Below are 10,431 nucleotides of genomic sequence, written 5' to 3'. Positions count from 1 at the left end.
TCAAAGTGATAAATGAAGAACCGCAGCCAGAATTAATTGAACCTGAAGCGTGAAACTCCACCATGATTTTAAAGAAATACTCCTCAAAAAAGTTCTAAAAACGCTTGACAAAGCGAAAATTAAAACCGTCAGGACTGGGCGCCTTATTTGAGCCACAATCAAATACCGCTTCTTTGACTTCTTGTTTTGAAAACATAGCAACCAAAGCATCGCGATCCTGATCACCAATTTTTTTATATCCGGACACATAAGAGTCGGCCGAACATGAAACTGCTCCTTGAAATGGCTTCTAAAAAATCTCAACACCTCTCTCTTAACCAGCGTCGGTTTTGTAACCCATTCTCCGTTAATCATAATGCCCGGGATAGAGTTTCGCGCCTTTCTTCCGTTGACAACATTATGGAAGAAACTAGAGTTTTCGTCACCCAACGAGGCCCATTTGACGCGAGATTTTTGTCTGAGATCACGCGCCTTAAGATGCTCAATTTCTTCAATCGCTTTCTTACATTCTGTCCAAATCCATAAATCCGAATCATCCAGCTCTTTAATCTCCATTTGCACCTCAAGCTCTTCTTTTTCTTTCCGCAATCTAGACTCGTCCTCTAATTCTTTGGCACTATAGCTTTTGAACCAATCTCTTAAGCACCACCTGAGTCTTTTCAATTTATTCAGCAAGTTAATATCCGCAACCCCACTATTAATCCATCCTCCAAGAACCGAATGAACAACATCACTACAACCAGGCCGATCCAACCATGAGTCAAACATCCTAAAGGGTTTTGGGCCAAAGTTCGAGTCTTTAACTGAAAAAACCAAAGGGGAATGATCCGAGAAGTCTCTATTAATAGCCCGAACGCACGCGTTAGGCCACTTGTTAAACACATTGTCACATACCAAAAACCTGTCTATTCTACTCAACTTACAAACTCCTCTTTTATTGGACATAAATGTATACCTCAACCCTTTCAAATTATATTCTCGTAAGCCGGCATCATCGATAAAGTCATTAAAATCACGAGCGCAAACCAGATCAAATACCGAATTTTTTCTTTCATCCCGATCTCTCACCGCATTAAAATCGCCAAACACTATCCACCGACCTTGATTCGATCGAATCAGATTATTAATTCTCGCCCACAATTGTCTTTTACCATCATTAGTTTGCGGAGCATAAACATTAATAATATTCACCCTGATAGAACCGGCCAAAACCATACCCGCCACATAAGTCGGTTGTTACAAAGATTTCACCCAAGTACTTGTCTTTTGTGGGAAATACTTGATGATGTTTTATAAACTTTTTAAGGGTTTTACAAGAAGCTAAAGTTGGTGAACCATGTGTCTTACGTGGTGACTTTGTCAAATAAGCAAGTTATAGTGTTTTATCTTTAAACATTTTAGACGCATGTAAACTAGTATGTTCAGTATGATAAATTTTAGAAGCTTTAAAAGTATAGATCACTTTATATTTATAAGTAAAAATGGTTCTTAGTGTACTAGTTAGAGATATGATATGTTACGTTATGTTCAAGTATTATGGTGGAAATATGATTCTACAACCTTAGAAGACTTATGGTGGAAATTATAGTATAATTATTATAGTATTTAAGACAAGATAAGTTTTAAACGTATTTGAAAGAATACTATATCCTTAATATAAGTATATTTTTTTTGAAAGGAAAATTTCATTCAAACAAACTCGATAGGTCCTCAAAGCAAGGACCTACGAGCAAACAAGCGAAACAACATCAATCAAAGGGATACGAACACCAATTTTTCCAATCTACATCTTTCCATCTAGACCTATTACGAATCCAGAAGTATGTCGTCGATTTGACAGTCTCGACGACCTCAATCGGCCTCCGTTGCTTGTTACTAAAAATACGATCATTACGCTCATTCCATGTCACCCACATAGTAGTGTAAACAATACCTCTTAAAACATGTCTCGCTTTTTTAGACTTTGTTTGAATCTCCGGCACTCGCAGTAGGTCCGACACATCAAACGCGAAACTATGAATTAACTGGCACCAAGCTTCAATTCTATACCATACTTCGTGAGAAAAAAACGCAGCCAGTGAAAAGGTGCAAAGCCGTCTCCATATCAGCTTGACAGAGAGTACATGATGTTTATTGAAGAATCACACCACGTTTAAGAAGTTCTGCGATCGTAGGAAGACGATTTCGCGCGGCCCTCCAAACCATAATTTTGCATTTTAACGGCACCCAACCCTTCCATTTAATCAGCGAATTCTGAGCAGCCAAAGTGTTATTGGAAAACAGATTTTTAGCCGAGCAAACTGTGAACAAACCATCTTTTTCAGGCTTCCATTTCCAGCCATCTACCCCACCCCTCCACTTGAAATCATGGATCTCATTAAGGAGCTAGAACAATTCAGCCACTTCTGCATGCGTATATGGAGCCGAACGCCAATCCCACTCTGATGTTTTAACATTATTTACACAACGAATCCGAGCAGAGACCTTAACCCATTTATTTTTTTCAAGCCTAAATAGGTTAGGATAAATAACTCTAAGAGGTTCGTCTCTTAACCAAATGTCACCCCAAAAATTTATAGAATGACCATCACCAAGCTCACCAACGAAAAAGGAATTAAGAGCTGACCCGTTTGGAGTTTTATTCTCTCCCACTTTGACAATATGTTTCCAACAACCATTAGACGACGCGCTACAAGGTAACAAAGCCCAGGGCCTACTCGAACCGTGACATCCCATAATAATTCTCTCCCATAAGCTATTTCCTTCTCTTTTGAATCTCCAAGTCCATTTCAACAGAAGTGCGTCATTCACCTCTTGTAACTTAGACACACCCAACCCACCTTTCTTTTTCGGAGTAGTAACAATATCCCACGCTACCCATGAAATCTTCTTCTCTTCATTGGATCCCGCCCACAAGAAACGCCTCATAATAGACTCAATAGACTCGATCACGGCCTTGGGAGCTTTGTAGAGCGAAAGATAATAGACGGGTAAACTTTCTAAAACCGACTTAATGAGAATTAGGCGACCGCCTATCAATAAAGTCTTTGCTTTCCATGACACAAGCTGATTCCTTATAACTTCAACTACCGGGTCCCAATTGCTAATACGAGTCATCTTAGCCCCAACTTGGATTCCTAGGTAGCTAAAAGGAATACCTCCTCTTTTACATCCTAGGAAATCCATCATATTATCCACATCTGAATCCTCCGTACCAACACCGAAAATATTCTACTTATGAAGATTTATATGAAGCCCTGAACACAGATAAAAAATGCGGAGGACCCTAGCAACACTTTGAATATTTTCCTTCGACCACTCGCCCAAAATAAGAGCGTCATCCGCATAGAAAAGATGAGTAATGACCGCTCCAGCATCCGAGAGACAAATGCCTTTAAAAACGCCAATCTGTTTAGCTTTCTCCAATAACCAAGAAAAAGCTTCCATTACAATCAAAAAAAGAAAAGGCGACAATGGATCGCCTTGGCGGAGCCCCTTTTCACAACTAAAATCAAAGGTCGGCGACCCATTAATCAAAACCGCGGCTCTTGAGGATTGACATATACCTTTAATACAATCACACCACAAAGGATGAAAACCCATTTGAGACAAAATAGAAATCAAGAAGTTCCAATTGACATTGTTATATGCCTTCTCGAAATCTATTTTCAACATAAAAGCCTTTCTATTTCTTTTCTTCAACCAATCCACGACTTCGTTAACCACTAAAGGACCGTCAAGGATGAAACGCCCGGATAAGAAGGCCGATTGAGCCTCGGAAATAACCTGACCCATCACTTTTTTAAGACGATTAGCAAGAATTTTTTAAATAATTTTACTAATCATCCCAACTAGAGTAATTGGCCTGTATTCTCTAAGACCCAAAGACGTTTTGATCTTTGGAATCAAAGTGATAAATGAAGAACCGCAGCCAGAATTAATTGAACCTGAAGCGTGAAACTCCACCATGATTTTAAAGAAATACTCCTCAAAAAAGTTCTAAAAACGCTTGACAAAGCGAAAATTAAAACCGTCAGGACTGGGCGCCTTATTTGAGCCACAATCAAATACCGCTTCTTTGACTTCTTGTTTTGAAAACATAGCAACCAAAGCATCGCGATCCTGATCACCAATTTTTTTATATCCGGACACATAAGAGTCGGCCGAACATGAAACTGCTCCTTGAAATGGCTTCTAAAAAATCTCAACACCTCTCTCTTAACCAGCGTCGGTTTTGTAACCCATTCTCCGTTAATCATAATGCCCGGGATAGAGTTTCGCGCCTTTCTTCCGTTGACAACATTATGGAAGAAACTAGAGTTTTCGTCACCCAACGAGGCCCATTTGACGCGAGATTTTTGTCTGAGATCACGCGCCTTAAGATGCTCAATTTCTTCAATCGCTTTCTTACATTCTGTCCAAATCCATAAATCCGAATCATCCAGCTCTTTAATCTCCATTTGCACCTCAAGCTCTTCTTTTTCTTTCCGCAATCTAGACTCGTCCTCTAATTCTTTGGCACTATAGCTTTTGAACCAATCTCTTAAGCACCACCTGAGTCTTTTCAATTTATTCAGCAAGTTAATATCCGCAACCCCACTATTAATCCATCCTCCAAGAACCGAATGAACAACATCACTACAACCAGGCCGATCCAACCATGAGTCAAACATCCTAAAGGGTTTTGGGCCAAAGTTCGAGTCTTTAACTGAAAAAACCAAAGGGGAATGATCCGAGAAGTCTCTATTAATAGCCCGAACGCACGCGTTAGGCCACTTGTTAAACACATTGTCACATACCAAAAACCTGTCTATTCTACTCAACTTACAAACTCCTCTTTTATTGGACATAAATGTATACCTCAACCCTTTCAAATTATATTCTCGTAAGCCGGCATCATCGATAAAGTCATTAAAATCACGAGCGCAAACCAGATCAAATACCGAATTTTTTCTTTCATCCCGATCTCTCACCGCATTAAAATCGCCAAACACTATCCACCGACCTTGATTCGATCGAATCAGATTATTAATTCTCGCCCACAATTGTCTTTTACCATCATTAGTTTGCGGAGCATAAACATTAATAATATTCACCCTGATAGAACCGGCCAAAACCATACCCGCCACATGAAGAAAATTACAATCTGTTGTCACCAAGTCTTTTACGAACACTTTAGGATCCCACAAACTCAGTAAACCACTCGAGTTACCATTCGCGTTAACAAATTCGAAATCAAACCCCACGCCTCCCCAGAAGCTAGACACCAAATCCAAAGGAATGTTACTAATCATCGTCTCTTGCATACCAATGAATGAAATCCCATAATCATTTTTAAGCTTCTTAATCCAACCCGTTTTGCCACGAACCCCAACCCCAAGAATATTAATCGAAAGACAATTCATACCTTACCTCCTTGTACACCTTCAAGAACAATCGAATCTTGAATCATCTTGTGAGAATCCTGTAAGCGGACGCCTAATTTTTCACCCAAGGCAATAGTGGCTTCGACTTCATCAGCTTGAGGATGAACCAGGTTCTCAACCAGGTTATTGTGTAAGCCATCAGGGGGACTCACAACATCACTGTCACTGTTAAAAGGTTGAGTGTTAAGATCTAAATCATTAGATGTAACATGGGTCGAGTACTCTCCTGCCCCATCTTCAGCGTCCAGGCCTAACAGAGCGTCTAGCCCAAACGGATCTTCATTACACTTGGGCTTCTTCCCCACCTTAGTTTTTTCTAGACTGCTAGAATAGGCCGGATTGGGCCGGCCCACAGTACCCAATAAAGATTTCTTTTTTCTTTTATTTAAAACAATCCCAAGGTCAACGATATCAGCATCAGAATGAAAGTTATTTTCAAAATTAAAAATATTCCCTGGAATAAAATCCTCCGTAACTTCATTGGCTTCCATAACTTCCTCCACAAAATTAGGAATATCATTAAAACCATTAGTATGAATTGGATTTACCAAATTATTAGCCTCAACATCAGCTACCGGACTTTCACTGCCGGAATTAGACACCGTTTCTAGAGAACCATCAACGGCGGCACTAGCACCCTCACCTTCTTTCGTAGCTGTGTTAACCTCAACCTCATCTAGATTCTCAGGAACCGTTACCGGGTCCGAAGTCGAAGTAGTAACCTTGTAGAATTCCGGCACCCAATCACCGGCCTCTTCCGCAACCCAAATGTTAAACTTTCTTTCCCTCCAAACCAACATAACTGTTTCACCAATTATTTTCCCGTCTCCGACTAGAATGCCGATGTTGTCATACGATAAGTCATCATCACTATCAGATCTTAACGCCCTACGAACAATCCTACCAAAGGTACTCCCGACGGCGTCTATAGCCTCACGAGAGATAAGATGCAAGGGGATACCCGCTAATTTTAGCCAAGCAAGAAGATCATACCCAAAGGTCTGACCCTCCCAGAAATCTATAGAAGAGAATCTGCCAATAACAACCTCTCTGGCTGCTCCAAGCACCAAGGATGCCACATTATTATCCTCAAAAGAAATAAGAACTGATAAACCCCCAAGATACTGCACCCTACCCAATCCTGGACAAATGTCGTTCAAGATCAAGTAGATGCTTTTTAGAGCCTCTACATCAATCATCCGTGCCACCAAAGCCTTTCCATGCAGCCCCCGGAAGGCATTCACTTCGTTATCAATCATGATCGTCTTCCCATCTTTCGTTGCACCTTGTTTACCTGTGAGAGTATCCGAATAAGAGCGAGTTCCGTTGAAAAACGACGATTTTGCCCGAGCCGGTGGCCTTTCTTCTTTCCGAGTATTGTTCTCGAAGTTAGAATGCTGCTTCTTATGGAAAACGGGTTCCGGACGTATTTCACCTTCTTCAAGCGTAAATCTCGCAATGTTTGCCTCTAAGCAACAATCTCCAATACGAGTGTTGCAAATCTGTCTAACCAGATCCCTGCTGTCTTTAACATCAAGAAACGAGACAAAACCGAAACGATTCCCTGCTTTATCCCGCTTCCGGGCGATGTAAAGATCATAAATATCACCATAAGAACGTATGAACTCTGACAGATCATTACCGCTACACTTTTCTGGCAAGTTCGTGATGAAAACCTTCGTGATTCTTCTAAGAATGTTAGCCGGAACATTAAACGTCCGACCAGACGTCCGACCAGACATACCAGACATACCCTTCTTAACATAAGTATATACCTCTTTACAATTGTGGCTTTCAAATAAAAAAAATATTGGAATAATTATTTTATTAAATCTGATGTGTATATCTTTACACCTTACAAGACTAGTATACATATATATATATATATATATTGTGCTGAATATGTATCTAGTGAAAATATCAAAGATGGACTCAAAAGATATATTTACAACTTACGTATATTTTTTTTCTAAAACAAAGATTTTTTTACAAGTATATATATTTTTATTAAAGATATATATATATATATATATATATATATATATATATATATATATATATATATATATATTTTAAGGATAGGTACATATACTTGGTCGGGACACGAAACCATCTTTTAATTTTACACGTATGATGTTTTTGAAGTTAAATATATAGAAATATAGCATGCATTACTTTATTTATATAATGCGAGGTATATTTCAAGATACATTTTCCTAACATAAATATATAAGTATATATATTTAACTAGTCTAAGATCCCGCGAGTTTCGCGGGTGGACTAACACACAAATATACAACTTAAAATTGTTGAAATAATCGTTCAAGTAACTGAACCAAGTCAACTGATGAAAGAAATCTAATGGAAGCCTTATAAAAGAAATATTATAGCCGAAACAAATATATGCCCCCACACAAATCGAAGTGCTTTACGTAACTGTTAAGTTATTGCACACTTGATATACCCGAACACGCACAACCTCGTTACGGTATAGACATTATCCTACACATTCACCCCAAACGGTAATCCCAATCACCCTCCACCGTATAATCTCAGACCTTACACGATGATAAACTAAACCGACCAAGTTAATGAATCAATCGGATGACCTGACCCATTTATAACACTTCCCTGGCTGTAGAATCTGCCTTCTGCAAATCTTCTTTGCTAGCAGCAAGCCCACTATTAAGCCTGGAAACAACGCTCTGCAATAAACCATTTTATAACGGGTCAAAACGGTGGAGTATAGGTCAGTCATGTTGAGGTCTAAACCAGGTTCTATAGATTATTCAAGTTAACAAAATGAACTGATTGATGACGGTAGAAAACGGGTCAAAACTGTTACGGGTCGACCCCGCTCACAAACAAACTTTTCACACATTTTCTTTAAACAATTATATAAAACTTAATGTGTAAAATATGATTAAAGAAACTATAGTATTAAAGTAATAATCTAAAACTTTCATGATAACGACCTAAGTAGATGCATGTTGAATAAAACTTTACAATCAGGGTGACTTTAAATTTGTCTGACCAGTTCCCTATTTAGCCAAACTGTTTTAGTTGACCCGTTCGTTTGGGATAAAACATAACCTAAATCAACTCAAACATAATTAAATGGGTCGAAAGTACAATATCCTAGCAATTTCCCTACATTTTCATGACTTCGTTTAAGAAGTTGATGGAAAATAAACAGAGCATAATCTAACTTTGTATAAGAGCCTGCGATGGAGAAACAAAACGACAATTAAGAGATGAATAGAAACTTGGCAGTGAACTAAGAAGGTGAATTTGGCATCGCTTATGTACGGCTAAAGAGAATACTTGTACCATTAACTAAGTTTTTATTTTCTATTCAAAAACTCATCCATGTTCTTATATTCAATGGCACTTTAAATGTTTTATAAAAAAAATCCCATACCTTATATGTACAGGAGACTCAGTCTATTTAGTCGTGTCCGTCAAAATTTTAGTAAAGCAAAGCTGAAAAGCACCTTAAATAGCTGCATGCAGTCCGCCTTAACCGCCGAGAAACCTCACCACAACCACCATAATGACCCGTTATTATCTCCACAGTTGTGTACCTAACTTAAGTCATCAAAAAAACATATAAGCAACTCACAAAACCCGACTCCACCACAATTTACCGAAAACTCAGTAGCTAGGGTTCGTGAAACATATCTTACTGTTGACCCCGTGTCATTTATGTACTCACATTTCAAATCACAATGGTTCATTCCTAAATGTTTAATTTGATTCTACAGCATGATATACATATATATATATAAAGGACAAAGTTTAGAACTAAGAACCCTAGATTCCCAGAACACAAAATTAATGTGTCACGATTGCTCTCGGGTCGAACTCTGGAGGAAAAACCATTGTAGTTGATGGTTTCCTTTGATTAATAAGCCATGAAGTACTCAAAGCACAATCAATTGTCACTACTGAGCTTTCATTATCAAATCGGTGTATCAATTGAAAACTTGATCTAAGTTTCTACAACAACAATGAAAGCAAGGCATCAACGTTCATTTAATCCAGAATTTCGTGAAGTTAGGTTCAACAATGTAAGATCATAGTACCTGCACGTAGTTGGGCTAGTTCTGAGCTAAATTGAAGCATTAGGACCAAAAGTTAATAATGGTCTTTGAACATGTTGCATTAGCACGCCAAACAGAAAAAAGTAGAAGTCGAGGAGACATAGCAATTTCAACCCTTTTATTTAGGAACATGTTGAATCAGGTTATGTTTTATCTCAAACGGGTCAAATTGTGAAACTTAAAAAATAGCTTAAAAATAAACTTGTCGAAAGATGCCCAAAGTAAATGTTTAATAAATAAAACCTCCTTAATATTATTTTATTACATAATTTCTAAAAAAAATAAAACTTTTGTAATGATACTGGCTCTCTAAATAAAAGACTAATGAAAAAATAAAAATTATTGGACGTAAGCGTTGCAGGTGAAGCTGACCCAATCTGTTTCGACCCGCACCAAAAAAAAAATACCCATTTCGACATGAACCGGTAGGATTCGTTGCCCAAGACACCCATGTTCCACCTTTACTCATATCTATACCCACCTTTAAATCAAATTTAACATGATACATGTTGATTGGAAGCCAGAAGATGCTTTAATTTTAAGGTAGTTGATTGGAAGCCACAAGTCGCTTTAATTTTAAGGAATCTGCTCTTTTTAGAGATCTTATAAGAACCACAAATAACTGTTGTTGAACAGAAATTGATGTGGACAATACCGTTTTAAATAATAATGGTGACAGCAATTTTCGATCCGAACCAAATTTACACTTTTTTAAGAATGGTATATTTTGACCTGAACACAGTTTGACACAAACTAAATTGATAATTATTTGAAATAACTCATTTTGACCTGAACCCAGTTTCACCCGAACAAAATTGACACTTATTTTTTATAAAAGGCTCATTCTAACCAGAATTTGTGTGAGACGAACCAAATTTATACCTTTTAAAATGGACCATTCT

At 38.1% G+C, this 10,431-nt stretch overlaps 2 protein-coding genes across 2 annotated transcripts; both read right to left on the bottom strand.

The window, feature by feature from the left end:
- Positions 1-1,215, bottom strand: LOC110913785. The gene has a single exon (XM_022158605.1). The coding sequence runs from the start codon at positions 1,213-1,215 to the stop codon at positions 1-3; it is 1,215 nt and encodes a 404-aa protein (XP_022014297.1).
- Positions 1,216-3,905: 2,690 nt separating this feature from the next.
- On the bottom strand, positions 3,906-5,405 carry LOC110913784. Its single transcript, XM_022158603.1, has one exon. The coding sequence runs from the start codon at positions 5,403-5,405 to the stop codon at positions 3,906-3,908; it is 1,500 nt and encodes a 499-aa protein (XP_022014295.1).
- Positions 5,406-10,431: the final 5,026 nt, after the last annotated feature.

This window comes from Helianthus annuus, chromosome 15, assembly GCF_002127325.2.
Source record: "Helianthus annuus cultivar XRQ/B chromosome 15, HanXRQr2.0-SUNRISE, whole genome shotgun sequence".
Taxonomy (NCBI): domain Eukaryota; kingdom Viridiplantae; phylum Streptophyta; class Magnoliopsida; order Asterales; family Asteraceae; genus Helianthus; species Helianthus annuus.
Note: the sequence above shows the minus strand (reverse complement) of the source record. Positions and strands in the feature narration are given on the sequence as shown.